The 23,349-nt window shown below is 36.5% G+C and overlaps 1 protein-coding gene across 1 annotated transcript; it reads right to left on the bottom strand.

Annotated features, from left to right (window-relative positions):
- Nucleotides 1–1,142: 1,142 nt before the first annotated feature.
- Nucleotides 1,143–21,580, bottom strand: DTHD1 (death domain containing 1). Its single transcript, XM_072862851.1, has 10 exons — nt 21,310–21,580; nt 16,307–17,093; nt 15,465–15,795; nt 14,607–14,786; nt 13,543–13,787; nt 11,184–11,348; nt 10,309–10,598; nt 8,765–9,009; nt 2,022–2,079; nt 1,143–1,432 (listed from the first exon to the last, which is right to left on the bottom strand). Exons 1-10 carry the CDS (start codon nt 21,578–21,580, stop codon nt 1,143–1,145), a joined length of 2,862 nt encoding a protein of 953 aa, XP_072718952.1.
- Nucleotides 21,581–23,349: the final 1,769 nt, after the last annotated feature.

Below are 23,349 nucleotides of genomic sequence, written 5' to 3'. Positions count from 1 at the left end.
ACTGCACAAATGTGACAGCCTGTGTAGTCACAAATTGATATTTGTATGCGTAAATACCAAGCAGTCAGCTTTCTCCCAGAATTGTGTGATTCACTGGCACTTGCCAGCTGTGTTGAGCCTTTAACAGAAATGTCAAAGTTTAGCTTTTAGAGAAATTTGTGCTGTGTTGTATGAGGTGGATTGCAATATAGCAGCTACTAACAGAAGACTGTCAATTAGAATATTATTTCAGTAGAAACACAGTTATAAAAGTCCAACCCTGCTATTGCCCTGACTTTAAAAAACTAGGTTAGTCTTACTTAGCATTCTGGAAATAAATGAGTTTTTAGAGATTAAAATACATGGCTAAGGAATGGCACAAATACACCTGGTTTCCTATCTGTACCTTCAATGCAAGAACCCAGTCTAATGAATGAAATTTCAAAGCACTACATTTTAAAACTTATATGAAGTAATACTCCTTTTTCCAAATTTGATGGTAACCTGAAAAAACCCATTACCATGATAGACAAAAGTGAGGCAACAAATCTAGTAAATTCTGGAAACAGATTAGATATTCACTTGTGGTAACACTGAAATCTGCTATGACATTCACAAGGATAAAAAACATTCACTGAGAATATAAAAGTCACGTTTAATTACTAACAGACCTGAAAGTAAGAAGAAATTTCCTCTGTCTGTGCATTATAATGATCTATTATGCTTTCCTCTGAAGAACCTGGTAGCTATTCTTACTGGATGTAGAGTAATCCATATATCATGGAATGATACATAAGATTTTGGTAAAGCATAGTGAATAATTCCTAGTATTAGAAGTATATAGAAATATGATTCTATGTCAATTGAGTATGGTATGTGCAAACAATTAAAGTCCTTAAAAACCTAGGCAGACCAGTCTATAATCCTTCATACCTATATTTTCAATATCTCACTTTTCCACAGGAGAAATGTTCACTTTTAGCAAGCAAGGATATTGCTATTATACTTTGCTTCAGTAAAGAGGTTGCAAAGTAACAAATAAATAAGCAGTCTGATCCCTGACTGGTATCCCTGTCACTTGTTCATCCAAAGATATCACAGAAATATTCACACCTTTCAACAAGAAAGAAGAGAAATAGGGCTGTTAGTTGCCAGTGATTCTGTCAAGTGAACACTTTATTTTGCCACTTAAAACGAAGTTCTTCTGAAAGATCACTTCTGCCACTCTTCCGCAAATAGCGAGACAGGAGCTGCTGTTTATCAGCCGACCTTGGAAGGGTCTTTTTCCAGCAGCAAAGCAGCTCATAGATCTGGTGTGTTAAATTATCAGGGCACTTCAGCCTAACAAGCTGAAGTATGCTCCGCCGAACAGGTAAGCATAAAGCAAGCAATGATGTATTATCTTCTGCAAGCTCTTCTGCAAGCCAATATAGCAAGTTGTCCCACAGGGCCTCTGAAGGGCAAAAATTAGTAAGTTAAGAACGTTATTCTTCTGCTAGGTAAATCTTTTTTTGAAAAGCTTTTTAAAGCTGGAGGCTCAGTGGGTGAACTCCCCAACTAAATATGGTTTGGTTTTTACTTTAATGAAAACATCACCACTCCTTATTTCTGGCGTAATTTTTGGTAACTGCACTGAGATATGAAGTGAATTTAGTCAAGAAAAGAATCAGCAATGATCTATAACTTTTGGAACTGCATGGGGAAAGCTAGCAATAAAATAAAAGGGTTTGGGCATTTCCTGTGACTAATACATAACTTATACTGGAGCTTTCCAGTACAAACTGAGTCTCCTTATACAGAAAATTACATGCTGCTCAAGCACCCCCCCACAACATTGTCTTACAAGAGCTTTTGCATTTCCTGGTAAACAGATCACTTTTTTTTCTTTGAATATCTTTTAACACATTAACTACTTTGATTCATGAATATGGCATTTGAAAATGTCAGTTACAGCTGCAACAAATCTTGGCATTTAAAAAAAGTAAATGGCAAATATAACTATTATTTATATTGATATTAATATATTATGTATGTGTTCTTACCTGATGAATCGGAAGAAATTCTTTTTGTGCTTCGTGGACGGTTGATCAACTTTTCATGCTATCAAAGAAAATATGTTGAGGAAAGAGATATGACTAAATGAGTAAGGGATGAGGTGTAGGATATGGGGGTGGATTGCAGTAAATCAGCATTTAAGATTGGTCCTACCTACACAGAGGATTTTTGTCATTATTAAAAATCAGTTAACACCATCAGCAGGTAAAATCAGTATACAGCTATTAAAATAATGAAACTCAGTCTGTTTACACCAAATGGATGTTTATTGCATCTTATTAAAAAGTTTAGAATTTATGCAATTTTATAAATGTTTGATCAGTAGCATTATGTCATGACTGGTGTATAGAAACTGAGTGTATAGAAAACCTGTATAGAACCTTCGTACATGAAATGAATTCTAATTTCAAATTGTGCATTAACTTTGCCTTGCTGACTCTGTGTTCTTATTACAATTGTGTGCATGCCATACTGTTTCAAGGAAAATAACAGTTTCTAGGTATGCAGCAGCTATTGTAAAGTCTAGAAATCATGCTATGTTTGTAGCTATAGTTATTAATTTTACATGGTTCAACTTTTAATTAAAAATCACTAATAATCACCAGAATTCAAAAGACAAGTTCCATTAGAAAATGCAGAGTTCTTCCTCTTTCTTCCTCTGAACACTGGAGAGAAAGAAAAAAATACTTTCCTTAGGACTGAGAAAGAGGAAAGTCTTGTGGGCTTTACTGTCATTTCCTATTCCATATAGAACAAGAAATTACTTACATAAGCACTGAGCACAAGAATTTGTATCAAGTGAAGTTCAGCTCTTTTTTTGTTAAAAGCTGTAATTGTCCTCTTTTAGTGCCCATGTTACTTTTGTCACACACATTCAGTTGTATTACCTGGCTGTTTATGCACAGCTTTCCCTGTGAGACTTGCTCCAGGTTTATTCACTGAGCTTCTTTTTTCCATTTGTAAATTAAGAGCATGGGTAAATTACTCTCCTTTTCCTGCTGGGTATATTGAGCCTTGCTGAGCTTGTCTCAAATACTTTTATAATACAGAATTTATATATTGTTCAGTATTTGGAGTGTTTCGTATGTACTGAGCTACACATCCAAAACCTATTCACCTGTGAATTAAACAACTTTTCATCAGGCCGGTACAGTCACCTTGGTAGGGGGTTTCAGTGTGCACAGGCTGCACACAGTGTGCACCGCTTGGCAGTGCAAAACCGTCCTGTGCTGTACTCATCTTGAGACCTGAATCTGCCTCGTCTTGCGTGCTTCTACAGCAATTCTGTCACTGGATGTGCCCTAGTGTGAAGATACCACAACATGGCTAAAAAAAGCCCTCAAAATAAAGGGAATATAAAGCTCTTCCAGAAGGGGGCATTGTTTTTCTTCCAAGACTCAGCATTCTTTGGCTTCGTTTAATTATGCATTTATATTTAAACTTATTTTCATTCATTAATGAGAATTTAGCACCTCAAAGGTCTGTATGAGATTTTCAAAGTTATTGTAGATGAACTCAATTACCCATGCATTGACTTTAATCTGAACCACTTTATGCTACTTAATGTTAAAATAGTAGTAAAAATGATAGGAATTTAAAATGAGTATTGTCTAGAAACAGTGTAATACTATACAATGCATTAGATCCAAAACATTAAATCTGCCTTTAAAGATTAAATATCTGTGGCGAAGTGCTAAATTCACCCACGGTTCAGCTGCACTGGCATGTGGCCCCACTGTTCTGGTTGACAGCGTAAGTAAAATACTCTTAGCGGTCAAAGCAGTTTTCTAGCCTGGAAGGCCCTTCAATTAGCTAAGCAACTGTCTTTCTGAAGCAGAGGATCTCATGCTATTTTGCTGTTAGACAGACATTAGACATAAAACTTCAGCAGAATAGTAATTTGATAATGCTTGTATGTATTACAACAATGTCTTTTTGCAAAGCACTCTGATTTCAGCCAGCAATACTGAAGTGCTCTGTCAAATGGACCTCTCAGACATGGCCAGACTCTACTAGCATATCAAACAGGACAGACAGAAAAGGAGAAATTAACCTTTTAAACTCTCTAGCCCAGTTTCACATAAATACAACTGCTTTGAAATCAGTAGAAATATTACTGATATGCACACACATACTTGACATCAGAACCTAATCCACTGTATTTAATTTGTGTTGAAAATAACAGGTTTGACCAACCAGTGTTTTCTAATGCTGAGGAAATGAAAGCTCCATAATAGGAACTGTTAGTGAAGATCAGCTTACTTCTGTACAAGTGTAGCATGTTTGAACTAAAAACTGATGTGAATGGTTGCATACAAAGTAAACAGCCACTGCTTTGACCACTGTCAGAAATACATTTGTAAGACAGTAGATAATGTGGGCACATACATATAAAAATGGCTTATAATCTACATAGTTAGTGTCTTCTCTCAGCAATTCAAGAGAAATTTAGGTGGGAATTTTACAGAAATAAGTGAAAACGTAGTCAGAATGGTTGCCTTCAAAAAAGATTCCATCTGTCTTTATCACAATTAAAATCAGGCATTGTGGATGGTACTAGTTTTATCATCTGGCAAAAAAAAAAAGAAAAAACTTCATTTCATTTTGTTGAGAAAATTTCTAGTGTTACTGGCAACACTGAGTATTTGTCTGTATTAAAACTCATCCATTAACATGTTCAAACTAAACTTAAGATATTTATTAACTCAGCAAAGTAGTAGAAATGTATATAGTCTTTGCTGTTTTTACCCTGCATTTACTGCTATTTCAGGGATTTTATTACCAAACCATGAAAGGGTCCCCCAGCATACTGGGAGCAAGTGAGAAGTCCATCAATAATGCTACAACTTAGAGTCAACTAATTCACAATTAAGACACGAGAACCTTCCTGTGACAACTGGAATTCTGTAAGCAGCTGTGTTAGTATGAGCAATACTGTAAACAACAGCATTATCAATAGGCCAGATATGAACACTGAGAATGATATTTTAATATGCTTGCAAGATTTGCGGCAGCTTAGTTGCTGTACTGTAGTAGTATGCATCTCATAGAAACTAGCAAAATGGAAGGATCATTGCTTGAGTGTATGTCTACACACACAAATGTGGTTAGATAGTTCTAGGTGCTTTGGCAATATATATTAATAGCATCAGCATATGACTAGTTATGGACAGTGCCAGTCTCGGTTCATATTATATGGACATTAACACAAGACTTGTACTTTAATGAAGTGGTAAATAGCAGTTGCATTTGACAGATGGTTGGTGTAGTTGATTGTGTAATTAAACTAAATTAAGTTTCTCCATAACTGTGTTTTCTCATCCAATGTTAACTATTTCTTTCTATTTCTTTTATTCATTAGAAAGCCCACCTAAATGTGAAGATCTATCTCATTAAAATTTGTTGATCAGATCATGGATAGTAAAAACAGGATAAAGTTCTTACGTTAATTTTTACTGTCAGTGCTTTCATCAGTGTTAATAATTTTAGAACACTTAGTAAGACATAGTATGTAATTAGAATTTCCTTTTCATTGCTCTGGCATTTAATTGCATCTGGATCATTATGTTTAATATATGGTTCTGTCTCTCTTCCAGTCAATTCCTTTTCTAGCTCAAACACATTTTTAACTGCTGCAAATATCTGTGAAAATGAGTTCACCTTTTCATTATTTTTGTATGTAAAAAGTATGTTATTTTATATTATTGGTTATACCTGCGACTTACAAATATCATTGTTCTTATATCCTGTGAAAGGGGATATAATAATTCCCTTTTCAGTTCCTCTATAATATTCGTAAGTGTACACAATATTTCAACTTCTATCAAAACTGCCTGAAGTGTTGTCATCAATGTATTGTCCCTCTACCTGGAACCACTCCATGTTTCTGATCACCTTCTTTCTGTCCTCTTCTTCCAAATCCTCTTTCTGAGCTCTATGACCAGGAGTGCAGAGTGCAGTCTTTATGTGGACACCTCATAGATACATGGCATAATCTTGTTTTCATTTTTGTTCTCAAATAATTTGGAACATTCCGGTTACCCTTTTATTTGCTGCTGAATCGTCTGGAAGTTTTCAGAGAGCAAAATGACCGAAGATCTCTTTTCTGAGTTGTAATAGGTAATTTAGAGTCTACCAGTATAAAACTAGATAGGTATTTCCACCCCAACAAAACACTTATTGGCATCTAAATTATCTAGTTTATTTTCTAGTCACCCAGTATCATTATATTCTGTGATCCTTCACAGACAGCTTTAGTACTCTGAATATTTTGTACTGTCATCAGACTTTTCACTTAATTATTCAAAAGTTTCTGATGAATACTTTAGCATGGATCTGTGTGGGACTTTATAGTAATCACCTTCCATTGAGAAAATCAACTGCTTTTTCCTACTTTTTTTTCCTATCTTTCAGACAGCAAACAAGCCAAAAGAGAATAATTTTTGTTCTTAAAATTTCTGTGAGTTTGTTCAGTATGGAATTCAAGACTTACTTGGCTGGAAGAAGGTATGAAGAGCAAAAGAGTGAACAACATTATAACTTTGTGTTAATGAATGTAACATACCACTAGATAATGGTGTGGGTGAAATTCCCATTTGCCTTGTGTATTTATATACCAACCGTAAGGTATGCTGTATTTAATTTATTAATTATTCACTAAAGTCAAATAATCAGCTTCATTGATGTTTAATAATTCTTCAAAAGGATGATAACTGAACTAGTAAATTATTAAGGAATATTTCTTCTCTATTAAAAAACCTGACCTTAAGCATTATCAGTTTTAAATTATTACACTGGGTGGATGGAAGATAGATCAAAAAGTAGGAGGGTTCACCAACTATAGCAAAGTATAACATTTTGCGTACTAAGATGACTTGCAACATAAGGGAAGATGTTATTTTGATACTATTCTTCATTCTAGAGAAAGGTATTTCATTCTGTGTAAGACAGAAAATACAAATCATGTAATGAAAAAAAAATCAATATGCAAATGTTTTCAAGCTTTTTGATCACCTTTTTTGGCCTAATATTTGCGTTTAATGAAGATTCTGACTCCTTTGAAATGCACTTCTTAAAATATATTTACCAGAAGCAAAAGAAAAATTATTTGCAAGATGCTGCAACACTGATTTTCTGAAGTGATATAATAATTTTTTCTCTTTAAGCAGACTTTTTGTGCATCGAACTTGGGTCTACTGTGCTTGAACTGATTCAGCTGAAAGTATAGCCACTACTGAAAAAATAAATGTAGAGAAAATATTCCCAAAGGCTATCACCATTCCTGAAGTTTGACTTCATTTCTAATTTCTAATTTACCAGCAATGATCATGTTATACAGTTCCTCCATTTATTTCCATTTAAATGAGTAGGCTGCCTGGGTGCTACTGTGTACCCACATATATTATATATTCTCACACACTTATACAGACTGACCAGACTTCAGGATCTCAGCCACACTGAGAATGAGGAAATCCGGCCTTAAATTTAGTAGGAGAAAAGGGGTAGTCAGAAATATTTGTTTTGAAAAGTCCAAATAGAACATTTAAGGACTAATATGTATAGCAGTAGACCATATATGCCAACCCAAATCCAAGACACTTGATAATTACCTTTGTGGTTTAATACAAACGCATTTCAATCCTTTAAATCTTATTCTTATTATGCAATAAGATTAAATAAAGTGGAACAACGGGATAGAAGCTAGGCAGGTGGATGGAAAACTAACTGATGCCTAGGGTGTGCCACAGATTTTTTTTTAATTATTATTTTTTTAATCATCCCACTGGACCTCAAGAGTTTGTATTTCCCTCTCTGTGAATACTGCACATGGAATGCTAGCCCTGCAGAAAAGCAAACTGCTTGAAAGCATGTGATTCTCAAAAGAAAACTTACATTTTATATGGAGTTAGTCTCTAAAAGAGATCTCCACTTAAAATCTTCTGCAGTTAATTGTTCTCAATTTTTACTTGGGAGAATGGAGGTGAGAGAGAAATAAAGAGGTATGCTTATGAAATAAAAGATGTATTTGCAGGTGATAGCTTAAGGAAGAGTGAAGTAAATTACATTCAGAAAGAGAGAGATGCTGCTGCTTGTCACCACAGATTTAGACCAAGTGTTACTATACATATTTTTACATTAAAATGTATGCAAATTTGATAGCAGCAGTCTAGTGGCAGCATTTTGTACAATATAGGGTGCTGATACCTAAACTCTTTGGAAAGATTACAATGAGATTTAATTGCAGGAATATTAAGGATTAATTTATGTAGCAATAGCTTTCACCAGAGATGGAGATAATTGCCCACATGGTTGTATTGCAGAGGCTTATCAGGCATAATAGGAGAATAAGATGATAGGAGAAAGATAGGTTACATGAACCATTTAATGCTCCTACAATTTGAAATTCTGCACTCCCAAGACAAGGATACAAGAAGTATATAACTGAAACTTAAGTAATAATTTCTCAGGACCGTACCATTTGGAGAGAGCAAATGAGTGAAAAACTTCTGCTAAACATTTTTTTCCATGCTCGTGCTTGGTTGAGGGTCCCTCCCACCTGCTAAGAGAAATTCTGAAGGTGTTTGTACATTGCTGATGGATCAGAACTGCTCCATTAGTGACTCCTGTGTGTAACTGTAAAGCAAAAATCATACCAAGATCCTTTTCCCCAATAAATACATGGTAAGGGAAAAATGGAAAGATCTCTACCGTTATCAAATGAGAAACCCACCTTTGGTAATGTTAGTGCTAATTTACACAGTGGAGACTGGTGTTGATATTCACCATATGGCAAGGGTTGTTCACATTTCTTGGTTATCATCTCTCTGGTAATTTTATAAAACACTGCTGTTCCTTTGTAATGAGGTGAACTGTGATTACTGAATTCATCCACTTCTTTAATTTGGAGCTCCAGCCTGGATTTTCTTTGTGAATGAAAAATCAGCCTGTAGGATTTTCCAAAATCTTTTCCATTCTCTGCAGTCCATAAAAAAAAAAATTTTTTTACACTGTATTTAGATGTGTGGCATCTAAAATAATTCATTAGGGTGAGTCAGATAGAGCTAATCAGATAACATTTGGTTGTTCTTTATCACTATTATTACTTTATATTGAACATCTGAGGTTCAAACATTCCTGCCAGCCTGCTTCAGTAGTTGAAATATCTTCATAGTTAGCTGTCTTAGCCCCTGAATTGTTGGCATAAGGGATAAGTGGTGAAGGCTGTGGTACAAGTTGAAAAGTAAGGAACGCAGAAGGGGATAAAGTACATAACACAGAGATAAATAAAAATAAAACAGTGTGGTGAATGGAATTAGAAGTATATGCTTTCTGGTTATTCAGGATAGATATCTGTCTATCTGTAACAACAAAATGAACGGAGGCAGAGAGGTAGGTGCATTTTTAGGATTTGTAATTACATTTTAATTGATACATCTATAACACTATCCTTTGCGTATATGAGCAGTCATTCCTTGGGGGCTGGAGACTTCTCTTTTTGAAGAATAATCCTTTCTTTAGGGTAAATGAAGTTTTCAATGGGAGAGGTTATGTACAAAATGATCAGAGGGCCAAATATATATTTATATGTTCTTTCCAAAACTGACAGAAGAGACTATACGTAATTTTGGGTGAAAACTTTTCTGAGGCTTCTTATCTCTTTTCCCTTTAAGCAAGTCTCTGAATGGTGGCAGCCACTGCATGGAATTTTCAAGGCTGCTAATGGAAACGGCATAACAACTCTCTCTCATGACCTCAACTTATAGTGCAAGTCACAAAAAGGAACATTTTGCCCTGGATTTCAGTGTTTAATCTTGCTCACTTTAAGTGAATTTACACAGATAAAATAGCAGACTGTTTCTTTTTGTTTGGAATCTGTTTAATTCCTATCAAATGTTCTTTATATTAAAAAGCCATTGATGGAATCCTGCCCTTTTGAAATAAAAGATAAAATACCAGCTGTTTGTGAAGGACCAGGTTTCACAGAATGGCAGAGGTTGGAACAGATCTCTGAAGATCACCTAGTCCAACCCCCCTGCTCATAGCAGGGTCACCTAGAGCAGGTTGCTCAGGATCTTGTTCAACTAGTACATTTTATTTTTCAGTTGGAGCAGTTTCCCATGTAGTTCCATGCGCCTATCATTTACAAGAAATAAAACACTGAAATAACTAAATGTGCTGTGACTAACCACAATCTGCTAATGTTCACATACAGTATTTCTGAAGAGCTGAGGTGATTAATAATGTTCATTCAGATGCATGAACTAATTACCTTACCTGAAGCAAAAATATTGCCTCTAAATTTAAAATGAATCTGCTCTCCTTCCCTTAATGGGAACTGCTGTGTAGGTTCTGGGGGACCAAAGTAGCCCTCCTCATGGAGATTTTGAAGTTTGCAGCTCAATTCTTTGGATGCAGATAGCAAAACTACTATTTTATATGGGTTGTCTCTTTTCCGATACAGTATCACATTAGCCATTGTGCTACAAACAGCTTCTTCCAGAGCCTGAGCAAAGAGGAGAAGATACGTGTTTTCCAAGAGGAACGAAAAGCGAATGACCACAAAGCTGTATTAAAAAAAAAAAAAGGCAAGAAAATGAATAGCTCTACCTTAAATCATTTTATCAACTGCTAACAATTTATTATGCAAAATAATACAGGGCTCGGTCTCCAATGGACCTTTTGCTACCTCCTTTTCATTCTTGTTTCCAACACATGAAAGGGTGGAAATTTGCCTGCTTTTGTAGTGTAGAGTATATTGACTCTGTACCTATGAATTTAAATACATAGACATTTTAGATGAAAGAGAATATTTCCTAATAAAAAATTCAAAAAAATATTATCGTTTTGTAGTCAGAGAGCTAAATCACATTTGCAAATTAAGATTAATGTCTGCATTTCCTGTTTCAAGTTTTGTATATATTACATTGTGTACAGTCTATAGATGAAAAAATATGTAAACAAATTTATATTTTCTGTAATTAGGAGTAACAAATCTAAACGATCTTATACTGCAAAGTGGAAGAAAGAGATGCTGGCAAGTTAATAATTAATAGTGGATGATTTCTTAACTCTACTAATTTCCATTGATCTGTATACTTGGAAGTAAATATTTTAGTAAATAAAACTTTATTAAATTATTCATACATTACCTTTCTAAATGCTCATTTAGTTCGAATGATATAAGCCCATTCCGTGCATTCTGGATAATAACATCATCAAACACCTTCCACCCCTCTTCTTTGTTTCTGTGACCTAATAATTTCAAAGTATCACTGAGATTCTCCCCATTTTTTCTCAAAGAAGCACTCACAGCCCTGGAAAGCCAAGGAATTATAGGAAAAAATATAATGAAAAATAGATCCTGCAGAAAGAGTAAACTTGTATTTGTAGCTCTGCTTTCCCTTCTGCCTTCCTTGATGACTAGATGTGTTTTTCCCATCTTGCTGAAAATCTGTATCTGGAAATATACTCCAGAGTATGTAATTAATATAATTGTTAAGAAATATTTTTTTTCCAATTCTCAGAAAGAGGAAAAAAATGGAAAAAGAAAGGTTTCTATCTAAATGAATCTTGTTTAATCTATTGTTTAATATTATGCTCAGTAATTATTATGGATCAGTTTTGAGCCATTCATCAAGATTTAGATTCTCTAGAAGTAGATATCTGAAAAAAAAAAAACAAAAAACCCAACCCACCTTTTCTTCCAGAAGCAAATATTACTCAATAACCACAAAGAAATTTAGAAAATAAGACATGACTGCTATCCATTATCTCTTTCAACATAGAAAACAAAAGTAGCTTCTCTTCAAATGAGGTAATTACTTTGATATCACACTCAGAATCAAGTAACTGTGACATGACATACTCTGGCTAATTTATTCTAATGAATAAAACATGAGGGGTTCTTTACAGAAGCCCATAACTCTCCTCTCACACACACCTCTTCTTATCAATTTTTTAAAACTGGATGTGAATAACCCATTCACCTCAAAAGCACACCCTATACACAATCCAAAAAAGCAAATACTCCAGACAGGACAGCCTAAGCATTTCTCAAGCATACAGCCTCAGCCTATGTGCAAATAGAGGAAAATGTTGGCATAATTTTCTAAGGAATTTGTATAGAAATAAGCAATCAAGCCACGGTCTTTTCATGGATGTACTTTGACTGAGAATTTAAAGATTTAATAATCTTTATCTGAGAATAAAATGTCAGAATAGATTTTATTTTTATTAAAATAAAACCCAGCCATTTAGACTGGTATTAAGAGTAGGCAGATGCCACGAGGGTACTGCCACACAATTAAATGCTGCTGGTACAGGAAATGGAATTTGAATCTCCTATAAACTGACATGGGCACCCTTCCCTAATCTGAAGTTTGTGATGAAGATGGATGTCTAGTCTAAGAGACCAGTGTGGGTGTAGAGCTCTTTAAAACATGATCTGAGAAGTTTTTCAGAAATGGAAAGCTAGAACATTGTCTGCCTTCTCCATCTGTACCTTGCTTATTTTCAAGACAATCATAATCTTGGCATGTAGATGAATTTTGAAAAAGATAATGTTTAGCACAGTAGAAATAAGCTAACTCTTTAATGACCTAAAGTAGAAATACTTCAAAGCTGACTCTTGTCCCAGGCTAGTCCCTACCAAGAAATCCCAGTAAGCCTTTTTGAACCTGTAGTTGCCCATGGTAGCAGAACTGGAAGGACAACAATGAAATGGTAAGTTCAGACTGATTTTTTTCCTGCACGAGATGGTAAAAACACCATTTATTTTGCTGGCTGTCAAAATAGATCAGGTCAGCTTTGGCCTTTTCTTCCACCAAAAAGTTTTATCCATATCCTCGTGTGCATAATGGATACATTTTATTAACTGCCAGTTAACAACTGAAATTTAGAGATTTTTTTAGGAGTCCCCATGTTTTAATGTTTTTTTAAGACATTCCAAAAGGTCTGAATTTCAGAAATTTTGTAGTGAGTGCTTTGGAAAAATCTGGGCCTTTATCTAGTGCCACAGTTACCACAAAACTGACCTACTCCAAACCTTTGTGTCATAAATTTTGACTCAGGTAGCCATTGGAATGTGTACAAGTAGCGATCAGAAAATTCAAAGGCCAGGGTAGCCAAACCACTGACTGGTAAAATAATGATCACAGCAGCTTTGAGACGTGGTTATTCTCTATGTTCAATGTTTGGCTTTGTTGAAAATGGCTGAACATTTCTTGCTGAAAAAACCTCACACAATTTTCATCCTGACTCCTGCTAGAAATATAGTGGTCAGCATATTTAAAGATTGTACATCAAATGCTATATGAATTTTCCTGGTGAAGCTATAGCATGAGAATTGTGGACATTTGCTCTAGTGTTTCTAACAATGTTTCTAAATATAGCAGACTGTATTAAGGAACTAACACACTTTTAATACAAAAAATTATTAATCAGCAACTGTTAAAATTAAATTATTTTGATGTTTTGAAAATGCTGAATTTGTAGTGAAGTTGTTCTTACTGAGGATGGTACGCTGTAGCAACCCTCTTTTTTGTAGCATTAATGGCTCTCGCATGTTCTGTCTCATCTCCTTGCCTTTTTTTTTCTAGGTTTGGAGGACAGGGTAGAGTAATAGTGACTGAGCTGTTAAATGGTTGGGCTGAAGGATGCTGGACATAAATCAGTGCACTAGTAGATACTACTGAGTGGTACATATCATGTCTTGCTTTCAGTGTGGAAACCAATGATGGTTCAATTGGCTGAACCTAAATATGGAAAGCAACTGTACAATTAATTTGCAAATGAACAAATCTTCTCTTACATGCTTGTTTTTTTACAAATTGATTTATCTTTGGAATTGGATTAGACTATCACAGAAGCTTTAGTCTCCTCTCTGTAACACAGAAACAACCCTATCAATGTATCAGCACTTTATACAATGCATAACCAAGTGCTTGGAAGTAAAGAAAACCTGGAACCTTTACTGACTAAAGTATTTTGATTGTTTTGTTCCTTCTTTGAGTTCAAGTTTTGAAACTCCTGAGTTCCCTCAGAGTTTGATAATTTTCTAAGATTTTTCAAATCTGTATTTTTTTCACTGTTAATTTTAGCTTCTCTGTACCTCAGAATCAACGTTTTTATGGGGGAAGGGAGAAACACATTATAACTGAAGCAAATTTTGAGATTATTCTCAGCCTAAGACTAAGAGGTGACAAAACCTTCTGTTGCACTGCCTGGTACAAATGATGAAGGTCAGGTGAGAAAAATTGTTCCATTAACTTAAACACTGGGCCAAGCAGTTGAAGTCTGGAGTTGATGCTTATGTCATCATTGAAAACAACTGTATTTTCTGTAGATGGTTCTTCTTTTTAGCTAGAGATATCATGTTGACTACTGACAATATTATGCGGCTTTAACAAAGTTGACAGGAAACCATTTGCTGTGTATGCAGGATGTGAAGCTGCAACCACTTTTCACTTTTTCTAATAGTGGAACAGGTTGCCCTTTTACATTATTGGCAACCTTGCTTCAGAAATGATCAGATAACAGACTTATGGAACAAGTCTTGTGTATTTCAAGCTCACCTTTAACTGCATGGGTGCTGGAGAATGGAATGTTTCTGGAGGGTAATAAAAAGAGATTCTAAAATCCATGCTCAGCTTTTGTGACAGTCCTACCTTTGGAACAGTAAATGTTTCTTTCTTTAAGCATGACAACACAGAAAAAACACCCAGCTGATAAATTTTCACTTCCGCAAAGGTTTCCTGCATAAAGAGAATGTGGGGTTAGAGTATGTGGGACAGAAAGGAAGCTGTATTCTGCAGCGGATTAGCATTTTGAGAAGGCAACATTATTTATAGAGCAAGGTGTGAAATGAAAATAAATTGAATATTATTGCCACCTGGATGCCCAGTTATCTGGTGATCTCTAGTCATCATGTGATGTCATTAATATTCCTGTGTATGATTGGGGTGAAACGAAATAAGCTTGTGAACTGGGTGATTAATCTGGCCCAATGCAATTCTTCTGCAGTTAAAAAAAAAATCATCCTGTGTTTCTTTGAGATGGAGTTTGAACTCATACACACAGAATTGTGTTAATTCTCTGTGATCTGCATGCAAAATAATTCCCCTTAAGTTTTTAATTTTATCAAATAATGCAACATATTACACTTATTTACAAAAATCATGAACCGTTATTCAATCATTAGTATTGGGGGATCAAGCACTTGCCTTAACATTACGAGTGAAAAAAAGGACCTTGTTAAATACTAGGTTTCAAATAGAATTAGTTCTTTAAAAAGTAGGAAGAAAAGTTCAATTTAACCCCATGTAGTGGGCAATACGGCTTAATAATGACAACTTTCCTTGTATAACTCCACAGAGGCTTAACTGGGAACCTTGAATGATGTTTTTACAATGCTTAGATGAGAGGTTACCAACCTTATGGTTTCCTTGGTATCCCTCCAAAGAAATAGGAGTTAAGTAGTTTGAGTGAAAGTTCACATCAGTCACCTTCACCATAATCTCCCGATAATTTCCTCTGAAGCATGAAGTAAATGGGATTGCAATGTTGATAGGGAAAGGGATTGTTTTCTCATAATCAGAGCATTCAATACTGATGACATTGCTGACCAGCTCCTCAGAATCATCCACCACCAAGGAACTGGTGTCATTGACTATCTTACACTTCAGATTCTCCAGAGCAGCTGCAGGGCCTTTAATGAAACAAGCTACTTTGCGTTCATTCTTACTACTCTCTTCCACTAGAAATCTGGAGAAAAAAAATACAAAATATTATTCTTCGTATTTTGGGTGGGGTGGCATCTTGTATTTTCAATTAAATACTTTACTATAATGATGTGCTACATTGCAGCATAAGCAGATCATTCATAAAAATATGTTTATGAATAGATGGGAAAATCACGAAAATTTTTATGTTTAGCTTGTTTCAGAACAGCTTACAAATTATCATAAAACTGACTAATTGGGTCCTTTCCTACTGATTTCCAACAATTTGGGAATTATTGACTTTACTGGCTGTGACTGAGTCCCTCTGTGGCATAAAAAAAAAATCTATGCAATCAAATAGGAAGTTACAGTTTACTTTAGACCAAATGGAAGATCTTCATTGCGCATGCTTAAGTTGTAAACTGCTATTATGTGCATGACCAGCAGCTGTTCAATACATGCATATTGAGTTTCTGGGCCCACAGATGTTTATATGTGTGCTAATAAGCAATATTTATGTACATCTGTTCCTAAAAAGAAAAATATGTTCTTACTCTTTGTTCATCCAGTGCCTACATTTTTGTACTTCTTCTGAATCATTCATAGGATTCACAGCAGTAAGATCACATGTTTGTGCTGAAGATGTGAAGGTAATTAGGTCACTCCTACAAATCTCATTATTTGTTTCCATTTTACTGTCTTCCATTTGCTCTGTCAGTCTATATTCTTCACTTTCTACCCCTTTTGAAGATTCTTTGACTACTGCCTTTTTCTCCCGTTCAAAAAGATTCGTGACAGTTCCGTCATAAATGTCTTTCAATGTCCCAGATAGAATGCCTTCCTCACTGCTCATAAGAGCATCTTGAATAGCCAGTTCTAGAGACTTTTCAGTAACAGAGCTATGTCTGTGAGGTTTATCCTTTCCATTGCAATTGTTTTTCTCTGTAACAGAGTTCATTAGTAGTCTGTGTTCACCATCTTCCTTTTTCGTTGGAGGTTCTCTGGTAACGTCCTGTTCTCGAGCAGATATGTTTTCGGCTAACGATGCAACAATGTCGTTTTCCACAGTTTTAGTTTCACTTGGCTGGATTTGATTAACATTCTGACTTTCCGTCTTGTTCAGGGAAGGAGTTCTTTGGGATTGCTGATTGGGACTAGAAGATGCTTGCACAGACTCTGTTGCTTCTCCTCTAGAAGCATTTTGAGCAGACTGGATCTGAGAATCATCATCTTGTCTGCAGCTAGCAGCATAAAGTTTATTTTCTGCCTCTTGAAGCTGTAAGACTGTATTTATAAAATAATCCTTCACTTTCTGCAGACAATCTATAATTCCATTGTACTCTGAGGAAAAAAATAGGTAACGAATTGAATTTTGCTATGAAAGCTGGCCAAAAATGTGAAAACTCTTATACACATACCTAATGAATTCCACCTAATTCCATAGTGGCATTCAATACATGAAGCACAATGTATTTCCTGGCTTCCATTTAATATTTTTGCATTTATTGCTATTCAATTTGAGTGAATTTCTGAAGAACTGAATAAGGACAAGTACATTTGTGTACTTGTCCAAGTACAACTGTGTATTTGTCGAAGTACTACTGTGGCAACTCTAATGAACACCTTTCTAACGATCAGACACTAGCTAAATACTTAATGACAATCTACAGCATGGAGTTGGTAAATAATAGTCAAATCAATTTGGGAAGAGCTTCAAAACTAAACATTAATTATATATATTGCCTAAAATTGAATCCTGAAAGATTCTAATGCATGGGTCTCTAACAATGCTGTTATACATGGGCTCAATAATAAAAATGCTTAGCAGCTTTGAATTTTGCTATGGAGAACAGAGGATAACACAAAAACCACCAGCACATATACAATACTGAATTACAGCAGTTTGTAGCATACAGTTATAGGAATGGTGGAGGTTGCTCTTGCATGCAACTAAAAACACTTGGTGAAAAAGGATGGACAAAAAGCACACAATCACTATGTGCCATTCATGTAACATTTTATCTTTAACCTATTTATTTTATGATCCCTCATGTGCTGGTTTTGGCTGGGATAGAGTTAATTTTCTTCACAGTAGCTAGTATGAGACTATGTTTTGGATTTGTGCTGAAAACAGTGTTGATAATACAGAGATGTTTTAGTTACTGCTGAGCAGTGCTTACACAGACTCAAGGCCTCTTCTGCTTCTCACCCCACCCCACCAGCGAGGAGGCTGGGGGTGCACAAGAAGCTGGGAGGGGACACGGCCAGGACAGCTGACCCCAACTGACCAAAGGGCTGTTCCATACCATATGACGTCATGCTCAGCATATAAAGCTGGGGGAAGAAGAAGGAGGGGGTGATGTTTGGAGTGATGGCGTTTGTCTTCGCAAGTAACCATTACACATGATGGAGCCCTGCTTTCCTGGAGATGGCTGAACACCTGCCTGCCCATGGGAAGTAGTGAATGAATTCCGTGCTTTGCTTTGCTTGCGTGCGCGGCTTTTGCTTTCCTTATTAAACTGTCTTTATCTCAACCCTCGAGTTTTCTCACTTTTACTCGTCCGATTCTCTCCCCCATCCCACTGGGGGGGAGTGAATGAGTGGCTGTGTGGGGCTTAGTTGCCAGCTGGGGTTAAACCATGACACCTCATTTTTCTTATCTTACAGCTTTTCTTAGAAATCCTTCACATATTCTCTGCAAGGATTTCAGATGTATTACTTTCAGCTCTCCCCTCACTTTATGCTGTCAACCTCTATAACTGGAACTGTGTCTTCATTAGCTATGTATATTGCAAACCTCTTGGAAAATTTCTTGCTTATTTCTGTTTGCTGCATGAGATCCTGGAAAGCTTTTTTTTGCAGGTTAAATCCAGTGAAAGTCAATACAAATAAGAAAATTGTACAGAATGAAACACAGTATGGTGTGCTCTCCACTTATAATGGACAGAGACACACAAGGGAAGGACAATAGAAAGGGCTGATACAAGTCTTATGGGAAACCACTGGCTTACATGCACTTTTTTCAGTAACGTAATATGAGGTAAATAAATATCTCAAGCTTTTCAACTTGGAAAATAATTTTATTGAGTAAGAATGTCATCACACATCAGTGTGATGTTATATGATCTAGATAGGCCTTTCACTGTCATCTCTATTTGCATCTGATTAATTTAAACCTACAAAGAGTACGGTTCAGAATAAAGTTTTTTTCTTGTTGAACTCAATCTAAAATTTATTCCTTTGCAATATTTGCTCAGCTCCCAAATTACTTGTTATAGGATTTTGACTATATTTGGGGAAAACAAACAAACAAACAAAAAAACCCCAAAAAACAAAGCAGCCGACACATTTTTAATATATCTTTTTCCACTGGTAGTTCAAAGAAAAAAATAAGTTTGTTCTAAGGTACTGCTGTTTTTTCAGGGGCACTTTTACAATAGTGAAGAAGAACTTCTAATAGTTTAACAGGGCTGAGAAATAAAACAAAAGGATTGGAAATAACATAGCTTCGTTTGCATAACAGGTTGTAAAAGACCACTTCCCCGTCACACTGTAAGGCAAAGCTCAAGCTTTGGCAAAACTGCCAAAATTGACCTGTTTCCTGCCTGAATTTTGCTTTCTCTAGGCAAAACAAAAAACCAAAACAAAACAAATCTTACAGCTTTTTAAAACTCCCTAAAATCAAATTTGAAGATAACAGGGTCATTTGAAACAACAGCATTTTCCTGCGCTGTGAATGTGACACTTCTAATACTGCAGCGCTTAAAGCCAAGCAAAGATACCTCCTAGTAACTTTACACTACCCAACTGTGTTGCATGAAAAGACACTTTTTGCATTTTGTTACAAGGTTAACCTTGAAATAAGCCTTCTTTTGTGTTACCCCCCCCCGCCACCATCGCTTTTCTAACATTTTGCTTTCTCTGCTTTTTTGATGTTTGATAACACGGCTTTAGAATACAGTGGCAGTTCCTATGTAGTGGCAGTTTATATGCAACTGTCTTCAAACCTTTTTGCTGACTGTTTTATGGGAAAGTGTCAGATGAGGAAAAGTAGCTTTTTGGAAGGAGAATGATACTGAAGTCTTAGAAATCTAAAAAAAAAAAAATAAAAAATCACATAGGCCATGAGGCCAACAGGGCAAAGTTGGATCTTGGAGCCTGGAAGCAGGTCCTATCTTTTTTTTTTTTTTACAAAAAAAGGATGTTAAGATGTTGTTTCTGGGGAAAGAGAGTTTGTTTCATTCATTACAAAATGATCCTGCATTTTTTCACGAATAAAATCTGGATTTGCTCCTCACAATAAAAACACCGTTATTATATCCACATCGTTATTATAACAGCAAGAAATTAAATTCCATGTGTTTACCTGTGCACTAAGATGGCAGAAGTCTTTCGTATTTTAATTGTCATCTGTTTACCCACGCTGCTCCTCGTAGAGGCCTGCGGGCTGGATGTACCGCGTTTACTGCGGGAGCGGCGGGCAGCGGGGCCTGCAGGGGCCTCCGTGAGGAGGGGCCGGGGCTGCCCCCTGCCGGACACAGCCGGCTCCACAACGGACCCACTGCAGGACTGAGCGGAGCCTGCCCGCGAAGCTGGGGCTGCCGCTGTGAAAAAAATTAATAACGGGCAAGAACACCAGAGAGCAGTGAGGGAAAAAGTGTGAGAAACAGCCCTGAGAACAGCAAGGCCGGAGAAGGGGAGGTGCTCCAGGTGTAGAGTGGGGATTCCCTTGCAGCCCAGAGGAGACCAGGCCGGAGCAGATATCCACTCTGCAGCCCGTGGAGGAGCCCACACCGGAGCAGGTAGATACTCCCTGAAGGAACTGCAGTCTGTGGAGAGCCCAGGCTTTCCTGACAGGAGCTGTGGGCCATGGGAAGGACCCACGCTGGAGCACGGAAAAATATGAGGAGGAAGGAGTGGCAGAGGGGAAGTGTTACGGACTGACTGCCACCCCCATTCCCCATCCCCCTGCGCTCCTCCGGACAAGGAGGAGGTGGAGTTGGGAATGAAGGAGTGAAGTTGAGCCTGGAAAAAAGGAGGGGTGAGGGAAAGGTGGTGTTTTAATTTTTTGCCTTTTTTTCTCACTATCCAAATCTATTTCAACTGGCAATAAATTAAATTAATTTTTTCCTTAAGTGGAGTCTGTTTTGCCCATGATGGTAAGTGGTAAGTGATTTCCCTGTCTCTATATTGACCCACAAGCTTTTTGATCTTATTTTCTCCCCCCGTCCTGTTGGGGAGGGGGAGTAAATTGCTGGTGGGCACCTGGTGTCTGGCAAAGATAAATCCACCAAAGTATAATATACATAAAACTTTGAAACAATTATTTTTTTTCTCATGTAAGGAGAATTATGAGCCTCTCATTGAATCTCATGTCATAGACTCAAAACCACTGTGATACAACTGTTGAAATATGAATTCATTTGGTCTAATGAATGACCAAATACTGAAATACTAACAAATGAAAAGTAAGGTCCCCCAACATCATCACACGGCCGAACTTAGCATCCAGTATACCCAATCCATTCTCTTTACAAGTAAGTCCCTCCATACTTGCCTGGATTTGCAGTCAATTCCTTGTGTTTGTCATGGAGAGCACTCAGCAAGTGGCAGGTGTCTTGAATACTTTCTGTAACATTCTCCAGCTGCTGGCTGAGAGATCTGCTCAGCTCTTTCATTAAAGAGATCAGTCTAAGCACATACTCTACTATACCTTCATTACCCAGATCACTTTTCAGAAGCACATCTCTTGCTAGCAAGTTTAGGTGCCAAAGTTTTTCCAGGAGTTGGTCTGATTTGCCTGCAGGTGTAATCTTACCTTCAGCCATTTCCATTTTATGTTCAGAAAATACTATTACAATTTTTTCTGCTCAAACACTTCCACAAGGCATTGTCCTTGGTTCAGACTACTACACTGTTTAGTGTTTGTAGCCTAAACAGCATTTAAAAAAGTACTGTATTCCACACACACTGACAAATCAAACTCTAGCTCAGAAACTCTGAGTTGATGTTGACTATTAAAAAGTTACTAGGTGACAGAAAGGAGTGGCTCTCCTGTAACTACAGGCAAGGATTGCCAAGAGATACCAATGTACACTATGCACCTTTATGGTTATGTAACTCAGATGACTTAAATTTCAGGAGCTCTGAGCAATTTCTCACTTCAGTGGCTATAAATGATCGGTACCTATGAAATCAAGCTTAATTGTGAATTCACAATTAAGTAGTTACCAACAACGAGGAAGTGTTTTCATTGCAAGCTAACATTAAATGCTGTAGGTCACTTGACACCATTTTCTGACAACCATATTTCATTTCTTGTTCAGAGACATCAAATAGGTGGGACAGGTCCAAGCTGCTGTGCAGTCTGGATGATGTATTTGAATTATACATAGGTTTCAGCAATACAAGAATCTACAAATCTAATTTTGTGATTAGCAAGAATTATTTATTAGCAATAGACATTTAAAGAAACTTGCAATGTTTTCTGGGTGTGTTCATACAATAGGTGAAGAAATGTAAAGAAAAATCAGTAACAGCTAAAAGTTCAAATAACTAATGACTGAAATTTTGCTTGACACTTTAGAAGTTGAGAAGCAAACTTGCAAGAAAAACATGAGCTCACTAAACTTAACTGCAGCATCAAGAATTAACTATATGGGGTTCATGGGGAAAATGAACTGTCCTCAAGAGTACCTCCGTGAAAGCAGGCAGTACTGCTTTCGCAGGGGCTCACAACCACCGGCTCCTGGAGGCAACCTGGGAGGAAGCAGGGCCAGCTCCTGACAGGGCTCCTCTGCTGTTCATTGTCTTCAGTGGGTGAAATTTGAGCACTGATACCTCAATGATAGTATTTGCAATGATTTCCATTTCACCCAGCAAGTTCAGGAAAAGAAGTCTCACCAGGACAGCAATGAAAACAAGTGGAGAAACAGCATGGACATTCTCTTACTGATGCTAGTTTGCATCGTGCTGTGCTAGGGGAGGGCAGGCCTGAAACTCTCATTAGCAGACTTCAGTACTGGGCTAAATCTGAAGTATCCCATACACCAAAATATTTTATAGTTTAAGAAATGTACTACACAAATTGTTGGTACAGTGGCTTTCCTACTAAACATTCCTTTTTATCGCTCATTATAAATATAATTAATGCAGCTTTAAATAGCAATTAAAATGGGACTGTGATATAAAAGCACACTGAAAATTGCATCTAAGCATTGCAAGAACTAATAAGGTAATGTCAGCAGAGTGCTTTGAAGATGTAAAGCACTGTGTAGATGTTAAAATAACAATGAAAGATATAAAGTGTCTTTAATCAAATGTATGAGCTGAAACCAGCTGTAATTATTACATTCAAAAGGAAAGTTCCTTTTGACTCATTATAGTTTGCTTGATCACACTGAAAGTGTACTGCAGAGCTAACACAAAAAGGTATGTGAATCATTAACCTATTTACCATTTCTGATGGTCCAGCATCTCCACATTTTTCGAAATTATTCTTAGTAAAAAGGGAACTCTGAGAAGAACATATATTTTCATGTACAGGAAGTGAAAAATGTCACCTTCCTATCCAAAATTTTTGGCATGTGTAAGGGAA

Source organism: Ciconia boyciana, chromosome 5 (assembly GCF_034638445.1).
Source record: "Ciconia boyciana chromosome 5, ASM3463844v1, whole genome shotgun sequence".
In the NCBI taxonomy this organism is placed as follows: domain Eukaryota; kingdom Metazoa; phylum Chordata; class Aves; order Ciconiiformes; family Ciconiidae; genus Ciconia; species Ciconia boyciana.
Note: the sequence above shows the minus strand (reverse complement) of the source record. Positions and strands in the feature narration are given on the sequence as shown.